Here is a 16943-nt window from a genome sequence, read left to right on the forward strand (position 1 = left end):
TCTGGTGTTGATTGCGGAAAGTATGGATGGACTGAAGGAAAAGATGAACACGTGGAAGGAATGTATGGAGACAAAAGGTCTGAAGGTGAATATCGGAAAGACGAAGGTGATGGCAAGTGGTAAAGCATGTGGTGAGGTGGAAAGAACTGGGAAGTGGCCCTGTGCTGTGTGTAGGAAGGGTGTCGGAGTGAACTCCATTCAGTGTACAATGTGCGCTGAGTGGGTTCATCAAAAATGTAGTGGTCTGAGAGGGTCATTAACCAGTGTGGCAGCTACATTCAAATGTAAGGTGTGCACAGAGGGAGCTGCAGATGGAGGAAATGTTGAGTTGGATCTTGGAGACGGTGTGAAGCTGGAAGGTGTGAAAACATTTTGCTACCTCGGAGACATGCTGAATGGAGAAGGTGGATCAGACTCGACAACGGTTGCTCGAGTGAGATGTGCATGGAAGAAGTTTCGGGAATTGAGTGGCGTGCTGATGATGAGGGGAGTGTCGTTGAAGCTGAAGGGAAAGGTGTATGCTGCATGTGTGAGAAGTGTTATGATTTATGGGAGCGAGACATGGGTAATGAACGTAGAGCAGCAACGAAGGTTGGAAAGGGTGGAAATGCGAATGGTTCGACGGATGTGTGGAGTATCGTTGAGAGAGAGGAAGACAAATGATGAATTGCGAAAGATGATGGGAATAGAGCCTGTGATTGATGCTGTGAAGAGGAACAGGTTGAGATGGTTTGGTCATGTGTTGAGGAAGGATGAAAGTGACTGGTTGAGAAGAGTGATGGAAATGAATGTAGAAGGAAGTAGAAGACAGGGAAGACCGAGAAAGACTTGGCTAAAGATGGTGGAAGAAGAAATGCGGGCAAGGGGGTTAACAAGGAGAGATGCAGAAAATAGGGCAAAATGGAGAAGATTGTCATGGGGACCGCAAGGCTAACCCCCGCTCTAGCAGGGAAAATGGCCTTTTAAAATGCATGTTGTTGTTGTTGTGTTGTTGTATAAGGTTTGCTAACATTTTAGATCTTTGCTGTGCTCATTTCTACAGCAATCCAGTCTTAAGGTCCTGATCTGACATAAGGGACCATTGGTTCAGCATGCAGCTACGTGGAATATTTCATCCGATAAAATGGTCAAAACAAAACACAACTCACCCCGCAGAGGACCCCCTCCAATTCCTGGTCCAAACGAGCTTGGCCCTGAACCTGGTCCAGCACCACCAGGCCCAAAAGGAATTGCTGGACCAAAGGGACCACCAGGACTGTAAGGCAAACCACCAGTGGCTGGTCCATATGGAACAATGGGCCCACCAAAACTGGCTGTACCAGGGCCCGGTGCAAATGGCAAGCCGTTAAGGCAGAGATGGCGAAACTCCTCTGAAAAGATAAAAGGAAGAGGAAAATTCACATTCTACAACAGCAACCTATAATACCGAGTGGATATACAAATTAAGTCGACACATTCTTAAACATTTGCTTTACATTTGTGACAGGGTCTATTGAAGGTCACATGATGGCAGTTATATTTTAGGAATTTTATCTTAGAATGGCTGTTCTCTTTTTAATCGGGGTACTCACTGAATAGTCTAAACTTGAACTCGTTAATTTTCCTTCAGGTATCACGGTTAACTCCATCCATTGTTGATACAGTTCAGCCTGTGATGATGTGAGGAATTGTAATCGTGTTCACATTTTTTTTTCTTATTCATATAGCAGGAAGAGCACAATTTTACTGGCTTTTGTCTTGATGGGATGGCGTAAAGGTCACACTCGAGCTGGAATTTTGATTAAAGGCTGAATATTATCATTTCGGGCAGGCTGTCTAACATGGGATGGTGCAAAGATCAGAGGTTATCATTTCTATTTCACAATCGACACTGCAATTGGAAGATGTTTAAAAGTATTAAACTTAAGAAGTTGCTGTCTTCTTATGTTTAATAATGTCACGTGACGTGAAGAGCGCTTCGATTCAACGCCTCATCGCGTAAGCCGTAAAGTATCGCATCATCAGTGACATCTGGTTGGACAAATCAAAATAAAGATGAGCCATAATGGAGACAGTCGTTTTTAAGCTACTTCGCCAATACAGAGAGAAAGAGAGAGGAAGATAGAAAGAGAGAGAAGGAGAAATATATTAAGGTAATTTACCAAGTACAACAATCTCTAAGAAGTATGACAGCTCAGAAGAATAATTCCAGCATCAGTTTTGGACATGAGTTTTGGCCTTAAGACCTCATCAGCACAACATGTCAGTGTAAAATACAGAGCTTGCTCCACTGAGAGTTGTAATGATGCACGCGTAGAGATGAGCTGTCAGCAAGCACAGGCCGAAACTGATTTTGCCAAAGACTCGGATTAAACGACGAACAACTGTTCGTTGATATACAAATTGTACACATTGGAAATCATGTTCCACTAGATTGAATGAAAAAAACGACCCGTTTTCTCACTATTAATTTAAATTCGAATTTGCTGGATCGTCATAACGTGACTTGATCATAATTGCAGAAGCCATTTTCACATGATTATTGCAATGAATAAACGAGTTACCATTTCTTGTTCAGTCGGTCATCCGCATCTTCTCCAGCTAGGAGGTTTTCTGTCGAGAGCCTTTCGCTTGTGTTCCTGTTGACTTAGTTTGATCCAATATTCGTTGTTATCAATCAACGGATGACATCGCCATCCTTGTGCTCTTATTTTCCTTCCACTTTGCCTTCCAACAACACCTTCTGTAAACTATTGTCTTGGGCACATAACCCAAGCTTAATTCTATTTTCTTGATTATTTTCTGCTCGACTTCTCGATTCACACTGACTATATTAAACACCTTGAATACAATCTCTCTCTCTCTAACCACGGTATTTTTCCCATTCTTCTGTACAACCACATTTCCAATGCTTCAAAATTGTTTATGATCTCGTTCAATGTATGTGTTTCCACTCCACGCAGCAAGGTTTCTTGTTGTAAACTATTAAATATAATCTTTGCATTGCCAGTCTCCATAAGCTGAACCGGCAGTCTTCCGAGAAGGTACATGATCGCGTGCCTGTAGAATGCTTTTGTGACTGGTGTTTTCACAGATGGCTATAATCTCAATATTTTTGTAACTTGTGGCGGTTTTTTTTTCATCTGTTTTCTTATGTTGAAGCAACAGTCAATGACAATTTGCCTGGAAATGTGTATATTGTACTTTCTTCTCTGGTACCTTTTGTGTTAAAAAAATAATATAAATAAATGGAATATTATAATGTCATAAGTTGAAGTTCTCAAGTGACAAGGAAAATGTTTGCAGTTGAAGTCATGCTCTTCCGACCAGGTATGGCACACTGTGGGCAAAAAATGGAAGTTAACCCTTTCCTCCACAAGCATCCTCATCTCATCCGGAGATTGCCGGATGCATGGTCAGATTTCGTGTTTTTAGCAAAACGTGCTGCAGACCATGACACAACTGGCTGGACCGCGGTAATAATGCATGCGGGTTGCAGCATTTCATGAAACCTTCTACGACACCTGAGTGTTTTCCATCTGTAACAAGTAGGATGAAACATGACCCGGTCCACATAAACTTTTTATGATTGGCCCGAATATCCATTTACGGCGTCACAGAAACTACAGCAAGCAGACTTTTTTGTACACTCTAAAGTATGTTCTGTAACCCCTGAGGGGAGTTCTATCTCTGTCGTCGATCACCTTGTCTTACTTTTCTCTATCAGTTCGGATTTCTTCAATGAATCCACCCACACACTGTCAAGCAAGTATACTATCAGGAAGCATTACATCAATGGCAGGGTTTTGTGACAGTGTCGTTTTTAGAAATAGTTTTCTGGGCTGGATTCCTTCTTTTACCAACAGCACAGATGAATACTATTCAGAGCACGCTGGTGTTCTGCAATAGAGCATATACGCCATGTTTTATTGAATTAAAGTTGATAAACTCATTGATTGACTAAATGTGGTAGAGATGCAGCATAGGCTTGATGGGCCAGATGGCCTCCTCATGCATCCAAGTTCACTGTGTTTCCTTAAGCTTATGTTTATGAGTGAAAATGTTCACAAGATACATACTAATGTTATGACCCTCAAATTCATTGTCATATTAAAATGCCCAAAAACCTGAAATATAACTATGACTTGAGATGGAATGTTCGTTTACTGCACTCCAGGACAAAAGGTGGTGGACCGATAAAAAGATCCATCTCATGTGTGGGGAATCGGAAAACCTTAAATATATATATTTCTCAGGGTGAACCTCTCGGTATAAATCTCATGCCCATCTCACACCTGCTCACCGCCGTCCCGTTATAATGAATTCCAATACAACGGCTGGTGTACAGGATGTCTCTGTTCATCGTAATGAGACAATGCTGTGCATATCTATTAGTTGTCACTTATTGTGCATTTTTATTATTTAACTAGCCGAAAGCACCCGGCGTTGCCCGGGTCCTTTTTGAATGAATTTACGACTATAATTCAGCTTTTACTTGCAGCCATAGAAGATTGACTACTATAATTCAGCTCAGCTTTTAATTGCGAAATGGGCCAAGCCCGGCCGAAGCGGCCTCGACCGGCCTCGCCACCTAGCCTATAACCTTCCCGGGGCCCGTCCCGACATTTTTAGTTCTTTTTGAATGAATTTACTACTATAATTCAGCTTTTACTCGCGGCCGTAGACGATTGACTACTATAATTCAGCTCAGATTTTAATTGCGAAATGGGCCACCCCGGCCGAGGCGGCCTCGACCGGCCTCGCCTAAAACCTTCCCGGGGCCCGTCCCGACATTTTAAGTTCTTTTTGAATGAATTTACAACTATAATTCAGCTTTTACTCGTGGCCGTAGACAATTGACTACTATAATTCAGCTCAGATTTTAATTGCGAAATGGGCCCAGCCCGGCCTCGGCTGGCCTCGCCACCTAGCCTATAACCTTCCCGGGGCCGGTCCCGACATTTTTAGTTCTTTTTGAATGAATTTACTACTATAATTCAACTTTTACTCGCGTCCGTAGACGATTGACTACTATAATTCAGCTCAGATTTTAATTGCGAAATGGGCCCAGCCTGGCTGAGGCGGCCTCGACCGGCCTCACGACCTCGCCTAAAACATTCCCGGGGCCCGTCCCGACATTTTTAGTTCTTTTTGAATGAATTTACAACTATAATTAAGCTTTTACTCGTGGCCGTAGACGATTTACTACAATAATTCAGCTCAGATTTTAATTGCGAAATGGGCCCAGCCCGGCCGAGGCGGCCTCGACCGGCCTCGCCACCTAGCCTATAACCTTCCCGGGGCCCGTTCCGACATTTTTAGTATTAGAGGTTTCCTCCTATCTTTCACCGTTCAGGAGATTAGCGCGTGCAGACAAACAAACAAACAAAAACTTTCTTTTATATACATATAGATAGACTACTACATTTTTGCAATTTAACGACAATTCCATCATTACCGGAACCTTGGATGGGGCACATTTCAGGCAGACCGCTAGATGCCCAGCACCGTCCAGCCTGGCAGCAGCACTGAGCTTTGCTGAACCGTCCAGCCATATCTCCTCCACAACGTCCGGCGACGAGGCTCCCAAAGCATGTCCCATGCCGCTGGTCTGTCACAGCCACGGTCACGGGGCAGAGGGTACAAACACATAAAGGTCATAATGCATTCGCTGGAATTTACCATTTCATGTTAAGTAAACCATTGTAGTGTTCCTTGTCACCAACAAATTTTACAATAAATGTAGGAAAACGATATTGGAATCACTTCACCTCTTACACCGCTTTCTACTTTACTTGAGTTCCATTAAAAGGAACTTCAAGGCAGTGGGAGGTTATTAGGCCCATCAAGTCGTTTATTGCTCTGATGCATATGATACTCGAATCTTCACAATCAAGCTAAATTATAAACCTTAACTGAGGTCAAAAATATAAAAGGAAAAGTGATCATAGTTAGAGAAAGTCCTGTGATATTATGAGGTTGATCATCGTTGGACACCATTGAAAGGTCAGTGAACAGTTTGTAACCTTTGTAGACAAAATTTTGAAGATTGCAGCAGCTACATCAAACATACTTGTTTGCCATAGGAAGTGTATTCTCTGTCTTTGTAGTGTTTTGTTTGGTTATTTAATTTCTGGTAACTTCTTGCGATAAGCAATCTGAGTGTAAACAACTGTATTTGTACCACACCGATATAAAAGTGTTTAAAAATAATGGCGAATAAAAAAGGCCTTAATTGCATTCTTAATTCATTCCTATTTTATTGTCTTTACCAAATATTATTTGTTCTTTCTCCGTTCAGAAAATAATTTCCATCAACATTAATCTCGTCTCGACTGATAGCACCATTTGTCACAGTGCTATCCTTTCATTGTGGCTTGGGCACAGAGTACATAGCATGTGTTTTAGTTTATAAAAATGAGAAAGAGGTGGTGAGGAACAGCAGGAATGAAGGGAAGGCTGTCAATGGCTGAGTGAGGATGGGTTGGGAAGTAAGGGAAAAGATCAGGTAAGTATGTAGGGGTCGAGGTGAGAAGCGACAGGACAATAATCCAGAACATACCAGTGTTCAATCAGGAAAAAAAAAAAAATGTCTCGAGGCACAACTCGAGACTCGACCCACGGGACATTGTAAGCAGGTCTGATTACAATGCAATACAAAGGATCAAAACTGCCATTTCCGTTGAAATCGTTGACCTTAGTTGGTGTGTTTCCCCACCGCAAGGAGCATGAATTGCGACTTCTTAGATGCCACATCTCTCCATTATTGGAGACCACTGACCGGAAACAATATAAAAACTTCTACTCCTTTATCATCATCAATTAATTCCACCTTCATGTGGGGTTGGCCGAGGGGGAAATTTGGTCCAGGTGTAATATGAACCGGCTGGATAGGCCTGACGGTTCGACTGGACCTGATTTGTGGTAGGAATTTATAATTTGGCTATGGTGCCACCGATAACTCGACTACTCTTCGTGAAGGACACTATGGGATGTTTAACGTCCACCAACTAATGCCAGAAGATGGGACACCCAGTTTATCATCCATCCGAGGGACGGCAAACACATTCATGAATCACCCTGCCTGTGAATCACCAGGATGAGAGCTTATAGCTGGGTCGGGATTCAAACCCAGACGAGACAGAAAGACAACATAAATAATGAAACAAGGTGATCCAAACTTATTTGATAAACCTACATAAGCTTCATGGATTTATTCGTTTATTTAATATATTTTAATTTTCTTCCTTCACTTGCGTTTCCTTTTTTTCACGACTTCACAACATAAAAGAGATACCTGATATCATGAATGGATTCAAGACTAACAAAACAAAATTCATCGTTCTTCAAAATATCAAATCTCTGTTTCATTCCACAAAATTAAAACCAAATTTTATTGAAAAACTTTCACCGAGACCAATAAAACACTTTCATTCAGTTTTTGCCATTTCAGAAAGTGCTGGCGAGGCACCATCGTAACCTCACACCATGCACAACGCCGGCCTGCACCCATGACTGTGACTAAGAAACTCCGAGTCCTCTGTTAGCTCACAGCATGTGCTGCTACACAGTCTGCCATTGTTTCATCATGGCGAAAAGCCACCTTCTCACCGCAATCCTGCAACCGGACGCCCACAGACTTTCATATTTGGGTTCGTTAACAAAACAGCCATTTATACAACATCTCGTGCCCTATTTATATAAGAGTGTGATAAAAATCAACAGAGGTTTCTGTTCCAAAAACGAAGTGAAACAGTAAATGTTCATAAAGCAAATGAGTCTTTGGGATGCAGAGCCTGAGGCCCAGTGGGGCTAGTGAAAAGACTGCAAAGCTGAGCCGTTTTCAAACCCACTCATCCAAGCAATGCCCTGCCTGTGAAGCACCAGGATCTTCATCCCTTCTTCTTTCATATGCAACACATGGCTGCAGGTAACATGATTTGGTGGGCACGGCTGTGCCGCTGATGCACTGCTTCCTGTAGGTTAGAGCAGGAATTTGGAATTTGGTCATGGTGCCAGAGATAGCTTGCCTACTGCGCACCAGGATGACGGTCTGTAAATGTGAGGAATCAAACCCAGAGTAGAAGGTTAAAGTGGAATATGTTGCCTCTGGGTTATCCTAGCAGATCCCATAAGTACCACTGTACATGAGGTTATCTTAAATGACGAAACAAAAGTCATGTCAGCAGAATAATAAAACAAGAAAGACGTCAGGCAGAGCACATTACTTGTGAAATCTCTAAAACAAATTTGATCTTAAAATAATTGGTGGTTTAATTCAAAGACCAAATGTGCAAATCTTCTTCAAATTTCAAGTCAATTGAATGAAAATTGACAATTTTAGAAACTAGGCCTATGTTGACCTTTTGACCTTTAGCCTTCAAAAATAATTGCTGGTTGATTTAAGTGACCGGATATGCAAATCCCCTTCAAATTTCAAGTCAATCGGATAGAAATTGAGGATTTTAGACACTTGACGAAGTTGTTGACCTTGGCCTATGTTGACCTTTTGACCTTTTGACCTCAAAATCAATAGGCTCCTTCCTTATGACCAAGTCTACCATTTGGTAAAGTTTTGTGAAGATCGTTTTGAAAGTGTGACCTGTAGGTGATTGACCTAGAGAGACAGACAGACAAACAGACAGAACAAGCATTCTGAGTATTGCGCTGCAATACATGTCCCCTACCAAAGTTCAAAGTGCAATAACTTTGTCAAAAATGATCGAATATGCAAATTTATGCACGGTTGATGCTGGTTTTCAAACTTGATCTGAGGTATGCTGAGACACATGTGTGTCATGCCTCGCCTCGTTGATAAGCCTGCAATGTCGCTCCGTGGAGCGGCCCGCACGTATTGCACTATGTGTGAATTATATAATTACCAACTCACGGTCTGAGGTACTAGCGATTCAAGAGATATCCTTTTTTTTTTTTTTTTTTTTTTCGTTTAATTAACGATATCTGCCAAACCACGTGCCCTATCGCAAATTCCAAAAGGACATTTTAGTAGACTGACATGCTGAACAGATCTATGAAGTTTCCCTTCGATTGGATCAAAAATGAGGGAGGAGCTCGGTTTTAAAGGTTCATGCTTAAAAACGTCATAACTCTGAAACCACGTGATGCATGACGTCATGCTCACTGACGTTTTTGTTCATCTTGGGTATGCGATTCTGCCTCCAAAGTTTGGCCTCGATCTGTTCAGCCGTTGTAGAGAAAAAGGGGTTTTAACAATATGGCGGCCGAACCACGTGACCTGTGACGTCATAATTACCATTAAAATATTCTACAGACCGAGTCCCCCCCCCCCCCCCCCCCCTATGGTGAAAATTTGATCTCAATCGGTCCGATTATTGCAGAGAAAATATTTTTTAAAGGAAATTAAAACTTAAAATGGCACTGAGTTAAGGATCATCAGAATTATCAGAATTCCCAAAGTTCAAAGTGCCATAACTTCGTCAAAAATGATCGAAACGTCGTGAAGTTCGAACTTGACCTGTAACTTATCATGAGAAAACCATGTGCCAAGTTTGAAATCATTAGCATTAAGAGTTTAGAAAAAAAGTCCAGAAAACTGTTCTTTGTGTGACGGACTGACGGACTGACAGACGGAGAGACGGAGTGCAAACCTATAGTCCCCTCCGGTGTACACCGGTAGGGGATTAATAACACACACGACCAACCAATATACGTGAAAAATCTTCGATTTTCGCAAGTGATATATGCAAGGTCAGGATTACGATGGCGATTTGGAAATCCATCACATTTTGTGCAGAACACGGACACTCACCGAGACACCGAGAGCCATCGGTCGAGGCGGAGAATCCAGGAGGACAGCTGCAGAAGTAGCTTCCGGCCGTGTTCGTACACTCGCCACCATCACATATTTTGAGTTGCGTCTCACACTCGTCGACGTCTGTGCAACGAGAGGAGCCCACAAGCCGTCACAGATGTTGCATCATACAGCACGCAAATTAGTATTCGCGTGTGGACATTCGAGATCCCCACTATCGTGTTCACCTGATTTGCAGGTGTCGTCAGGTATTCTCGAAATTATCAGCACACTGTTGCAGCCGGGAATTTAACAGAAACATTGCAAAAGATTCCATTATTGCTCCATTGATTTGTTAATTTAGTTTGAGCCCGAGGTAAGAGATGCAATTATCCTTGGAAAGGGGTTTCTTTATTCCATAGTGGTCGAGCGGTTTTCCTTCCCTTTCCTAATACCCGTCAGCATGAAGTACGGTTTTAATCGAGTACGTTTTGCCCGGACCACATATCAATCCCAGCTGTTTTTGAAAGGCCCATGAAGGGATAAGTTTCAGACAGGAATTTGTAAATTTGGCATCAGCATCACCTCATGTGGTAAACGTTTTGAGAACACCGTGCGGTTCTTCAATGACCACGACGAGATGAAGTTGAGGGTGTACTTTGCATGTTAACGTAAATAATTTCACTGAAATTGAAGTCCAAATGGTGTTGTTGTTGTTGTTGTTGTTGTTGTTTTATATCCCTGGACTAGGCCTGGTGTTGGCTTAGCGGTTAGGGTGCTGGCTTGGGATCCTCGGACCCTGAGTTTGAATCCCGGTTGATCATAGAATTAACGCCAGGGGGGTTGACTCAACCTGTCATCCTTCTGAGGTCGACAAATTGGTACCAGCTCTCTGGTAATTGGGGCACTGCATCAGCTGCACTAATGCGCTTCCAGAAAAGTGATGCAACCAGCAGCCGCAGGCTGCATACTAAACAGCAACAATCCCTGACTGTTCCCTCGAACAAGACTGCGGCACAGAGACAGCCGATCGATCTCGCAAGAGCGACCCAGAGGTCCCCCACATCCAGGATGGTGTACCCCCTGCCTTCACAAAGTCAGGGCCATGGAAGAGTTAGAAAGGGGGAGAGAGAGAGAGAGAGAGAAATAGAGAGAAGAGACAGACACAAGAGGGAAAGGGCCGGTCGGTACTCTGACCATGACCGTGCTGCTGCCATGACGAATCTGGGCAGCAGGGAAGAATTCGGAAGATATGGCCCCTGACTTGCGTTGGGAGGTACAACCACCATTAAGAGGCATCCCAAAAAGTTGTAGTCCAAATGTAAAGTTGCTGCGTGAAAGCTCTATAAATCTATTGAATACCAAGATCGACCAAGGATGTGAAGCCCCCAAACATAGACAGCAATTCGTCTGCTTTTGATATCCGTTGAATGATATATGTGTTTGTCCATTGGTCAAGGTAGAGAAAAACTCTGAGTCACAGTCGCAATATTTTGGTGCAATAACGTGCTGTATCAGCATGCCTTGTATTCAGTTATATGATGTCATGACACAAATGTGATGTCAAAACCGTTCATTCAGCTTGGAAATAAAAATGACACATTGTTTAACAAGCAGATAAGTTGTTAAGTCAGCAGTTTTGTTGGCAATTGTAATATCGTTTAATGCAACCGCTACCGTAATCCTAAATGAAACTATGGCAGAGGTCACGTGACCTCCTGGATGCCAACATGGACCGTTGACGGCTTCCAGCCCAAACGCCTACTGGAAGGAAGTGTGACGTTCCGATCTTCGCCCCCCCCCCCGCCCACATCGCCCCCCGCCTGCCTCCCCAGCAGCCCGCCCGGGTTTCCCTCTGCCTAATTGTGAACAAGCCTCACACACATGTGCAAAGCGTAGGCCTTGGCGCGAAAGCACGGTTCTCATTTCTGCACCACAGGAATTGAGATGCTGTCTGCTGCTCCACAAGTTTCGACCCATTACTGTGGATATTGGGTTTATTTTCTTTTCAAAGAAGTCCGTTTCTTTCTTTTTTTTGTCACAATTTTGGCACAGAAAGATTACAAGCATGTCTCCATATACCTCGTAATAACCCACGGAATTCTGCAGCGTCCAAACTAGTGCAAAACAAGGTTCGTGGTGTCTATATAACCACATCTGGGCATTCACCGTTACCAAATCACCTTCATTCTGCAGTTCTACCATGAAAACCTTTACTTTACATACACAGGAACTGGGCCGCTCGGCTGCCCGCAACACAACTTCCTGCTCAATGTTAAATTATCAGCAATTATACTGAAAATTGCAACAACAAGAATTAAATCCCGAAAAGAGAAAAACCATTGCAGCTGCAAAATGTTTATAATAGGAACCAACGAAGCAAGATAATTCCGTTCTATTCACCAGCGGTGAAGAAACTGCTCTGTCTCTCTCTCTCTCTCTCTCTCTCTCTCTGTCTCTCTGTCTGTCTCTCTGTCTGTCTCTATGTCTGTCTCTCTGTCTGTCTCTCTGTCTGTCTCTCTGTCTCTGTCTCTGTCTGTCTGTCTGTCTCTCTCTCTCCCTGTCTCTCTCTCTGTCTCTCTCTCTGTGTCTCTCTCTGTCTCTGTCTTTGTCTCTCTCTCTCTCTCTGTCTCTCTCTCTCTCTCTCTGTCTGTCTGTCTCTGTCTCTGACTCTGTCTCTGTCTCTGTCTCTGTCTCTCTCGCCAGTCGATGGCGTGCACACAGCAGTGAGGCTGCTATTTTGAGATATGGGAGCTAATTTGTCATGGAGAAGCTTGTGTGTTTGTGTGTGTGTGTGTGTGTGTGTCATATGCAGGACGAGGACATTCAGAGACATCTGTATATATGTATGTGTGTGTATATATATATATATATATATACACACACACACACACACACACAAGTTCAAAACACACCTGGCCACAAGTGTGCCTCACTGACCGGGTCCTCAGTCGAGGTCCTCAGCATCATTCCGTTTCGGCCCTTCAACCTCGATACGGTCAGCCAAGGTGGGCCAGCAGGGGCAGATACGCCTCCACATACAGCAGCTCCACCCGGATGCATACACACCCCCACCCCCAGCCAGTGAGAACACAGACTACAACAAAACTGCCTCCCAGAATCAACAGCCCCTCATCCACTCACTCACACACACACCAACAAAAAAACGAAAACTGTATATATATATATATATATATATATATATATATATATATATATATATATATATATATATATTGCTGCGGTTTTGAGATTGGCACATTGAAGGCAATAAATGTTAAAGGTTTGCCCCCCATAGTTAGTCACACGAGCAACATATAGGCCCATTTGTAGTATAGTTATGTCTTAGTATGTGTAAGAATAGGCCATTTCCCGTCTTAGTACCTGCGTTGTGTAAAGACAGGAGAATAGGCCCTCCATTCATTTTGCATACACCTCCATTCTACCTCTATGGGCGCAATCCGTCCCGCGTCCCATTTTGCTGTCCACTAGTCAAGTTAACATGAGGCAGGGCCTCGAAAGGTGAAGGAGGGTTGAGCTCGGCGCGGCAGCAGTGGGGACGGTAAGAATGAACCAGCAAATCAGAGCTCGAGCGGCATGGCATGAGAGGGCGTGGTGAAGAGCGTCTGGTGAGTTCCAGAGGGCTCGAAGGGCGTGGCATATATAACCCGATGCGAAAAGCCCTTGGAAGGACTCGCGTGCACACGGCAGTGGCAAAAGGACTCGCGGAGGGAAGGACTCGCGGAGGGAAGGACTTGAGAGTTATCGAGGGAGGTGCGCTGAGCTGGTGCGGAGTTTATGAGAGGATTCTAAGGAGACGCGCTTGAAGCGGCTCACCCGCGCTGTAAGAACTTTGTTACGAGGGATACGTGGGCGCAGCCAGGGCGTTGATAACTCACCAAGCGGTTCAGCCAAAGTGAGTGAACGCGGCTGAACAGCTGCCAGCCGCGCTAAGTCCGCCCCCTACCGTTCGCCCCGAGATAACGCGCTTTGTTCGAGCGACACGATATGCGGTCCTGCCTTCCCCGACCTCCATCTTCGCGGGACGAGCCGGGGTCCGTGGAGAGCCGGACGGGGCCGATCCTGGACGACCAAGCCGGCGCGTTCGGCCTGAACAGCATCCTGCCCATCTGCAATCCCCGTGTGAGTGTGTGTGTCAGACGGGCCCGTTGTCCTGGGGTATTAAGTATAAGACTGTATAAGGATTGCTCTGTGTCTCTTCCTCCTGTGCTGTAAATACGTGCGTAATAATTAAACCAATTTGTTCTTCCTTTTCTTTCCAATTCGATCGCCTTTGTGATTTCTCCATTGACTAAGCGTGGTACGAATAAGATCGCTCCAATCGGGTCTAGTAATTATAAATAGCGCGGATCACGTGTACGCAAACCGCTCGGTGTATCACCATCACACGTGGTTCGTGCGAGGCTTATTCCCTCGCTTCCAGGGCAGCGCTAGTACTTAGGTAACAGCGAATTTGGTCCCGAAACCCTATTTAGCGCTGTCCAGAAGGGACGTAATAGGTCTCGGGTCGCGCCAGGTCAGTAAAGGCAAGGGGATTAATCCCCCCTTGATAAGGGGAGAAGGCCGGCGACAGATCCACAACAATATATATATGTATATATATATATATTATATATATGTATATATATATATATATATATATATATATATATATATATATATATACATATATATATATATATATATATATATATATATATATATATATTGTTGTGGATCTCGAGCTCGTCGACGTACTGAGGGGGGGGGGGGTTAAGTCCTGCTCCCCCTCGAGCTCCGAGTCCACGAGGCCGCCCCCCACACTATACTTGTGGTGGATGGATTGCTAAGCAATTTCAGCCACCGAGCCCGCAGCTACGCGTGGAAGGGTTAACGGTCACGACCCGAGTACCTTCAACACACGCAGCCGTGAGAACGGGGACTGAACCTCGCACGAGTCACGCTGGTATTTAACGCCTGAGCGGTTGTGCGTCGCGTAACACGCGCCGTTAACACTATGGAACCCGAACGAGCGGTTTTAATTCGTGCAATGCTAGGTCAATGGTGAAAGGATGTTGACGGCCAGGTTGGAAACGAACCACAGGATTTATTCACAAATGTACAGTATTCATAGAAAAGGGACACAGCGAAGAATCTTAACGGCCTTACTTACGTTCCCAGACAAGTGCCCTCAGACTCGTTCGGGGAAGGGGAGGAAGAGGGGAATGCGCCCAAAGCGCGGCCGCTCGTGCAGTTTGCCTGGACGGGCTCGTTTGGCAGATACCCCCATGGATCGCTCCATCCCCAGGACACTACAGCCGAGGATGTTCGCGGCAGGGGCGTTGATCGCGGATGTGCGCGTAGCAGGAATCCGAGGAGCATATCTCAAGGTCAGCAAGGCAAAACCACGCGTATATTCAGGGAGTCCAGGCAGAGAGACCAGAGTGCCGAGCCAGAGAATCCAGAGAGAGTCCAGAGAGAGAGAGAGCAGGGGTCCGGGCCGGGTTTTATAGCCCCCCCGAAGCCCCACTCGAATGTTCCCTGGGCCTCCACTGGCAGCCTGGGGTCACGTGTTGTGACAGCCCCTTATTGGTCACCCTCGGCCACTCCCTTCAGCTCTCATTGGCTGTAACGTATTGGCCACTCCCTTTAGCTCCCATTGGCTGTAACTTATTGGCCACTCCCTCTAGCTCCCATTGGCTGTTCACTGCTCTCCGGCCACGCCCTCCAGCTCCTCCCTCGGGCCTGCAAGACTTGTCCTAGGCCCATGACCAGGCACTTTAGGCTTCAATGAGGCCTACCATTACTCTACCTGCCTCAACGCATACTAACACTGGGAAGGAGACTATACTTCACATTTAATAAGAAATAACTAACGAAGCGAGGCTGCATGCTGTGGTGTAACTAACTATGGGAGGGTTGCCATTATTTACAAAACCGCAACAATATATATATACATACATTCATTCATACATATACACACACACATGTGATTTAAACTCAGGTTCTGAATATTGAAAGCAAAGTTAAATTTGGATGGGATCCAGATTCAAGATTAGCAGGCCAACATGACTGTGATGAAGATGAAAAACTTCATTACTTGTGTGGACGCTTATCAAAACGTGTCTGAAAAAGTGCTACTTGCCTCCTTCTTCCTTGATCTTCTTCATGAACATGCCCCTCGTGAGACTATAGTTACATATTCAAAATATTTATGACTGCACAGTTAGTCGGGCTTACAATCTCAACTATAATATATCCAAATTTTCCTTTTACATCCTTTACTCTCACTTAAATACTTCATTCTGCTACTTTACCTGCCCATTCCTTTTGCAAAATTGAAGTAAAATGTGTTTTTAACTTTTCCATTTTTCTTGATACAAAACCTACATTTATTTAACCGATCTATATCCAACAAGCAGGTGGCTGTCGTGCAAACGTGCGTTTAAATATTTAAAATATAAAACACAACAGATACACGAACATGCACACCGGCACGGCAAAGCACACACAGCAAAACACATGATAACTGGCTCTCCCTCTAATTTACCATCTATATACTCAGTCCAAGGACATTCACAAATGCCTCTCCCTCTATAATTATCTGACTCGAAAATTACTATACATGGAAGTAGATGCAGATTCCACTATAAATCGCTCACTAACACGAGATGGTTCAATATCCGGAAGTAACCAGAAATTTCCCGAACTCTCGAGATCTTTCCACATGGCTTTTGTGGAACCATGGCTTTTTCCACAATCTCATTACAATACTAACACCTGTCACTTTTTTTACTCTACTCAACTTCCAAAAAACAACAAAAATTACAGTGTCATAAATAATTGAACGGCATTCGGTAGAAAGCAAAGCTCCGCCAGGCTGAATAATTTACGTTTTGTATCCCACTGATAGGGCAGATCTGGATTCAGACCTGAACCAAAATCTAATCGGCTTGTTCTTGTCACCTACCAAACTCATCCACCAAGTTATGTCATAATCCGTCACCAACTTTTGGAGATTCGTGCTATATATCATTTTTGGCCCAATCTCTCAATGGTGAAGAATCACTTTAAAGATTCTCATATCTGGATCTTCACCAAAATCAAATGAATTCATCCGGTCATACACCCAACCTGTCCACCAAATTTTGTCCGAATCGGTCCAAATTTAGCAGCAAATTTAACCTCACTG

The 16943-nt window shown here is 44.1% G+C and overlaps 1 protein-coding gene across 1 annotated transcript in view; it reads right to left on the minus strand.

Moving 5' to 3' along the window:
• Nucleotides 1–1036: 1036 nt before the first annotated feature.
• Nucleotides 1037–16943, minus strand: part of LOC144893057 (fibrillin-2-like) — a 147289-nt gene continuing 131382 nt past the window's right edge. Inside the window, exons 6-9 of the mRNA XM_078782678.1 lie at nt 9770–9895; nt 5438–5590; nt 1149–1370; nt 1037–1065 (exon numbers count right to left, since the gene is read on the minus strand). Of these exons, the coding sequence (XP_078638804.1) occupies nt 1037–1065; nt 1149–1370; nt 5438–5590; nt 9770–9895 (530 nt within the window). The remainder of the gene's footprint in view (nt 1066–1148; nt 1371–5437; nt 5591–9769; nt 9896–16943) is intronic.

This window comes from Myxine glutinosa, chromosome 7, assembly GCF_964187855.1.
Source record: "Myxine glutinosa chromosome 7, kmMyxGlut1.1, whole genome shotgun sequence".
Taxonomy (NCBI): Eukaryota; Metazoa; Chordata; class Myxini; order Myxiniformes; family Myxinidae; genus Myxine; species Myxine glutinosa.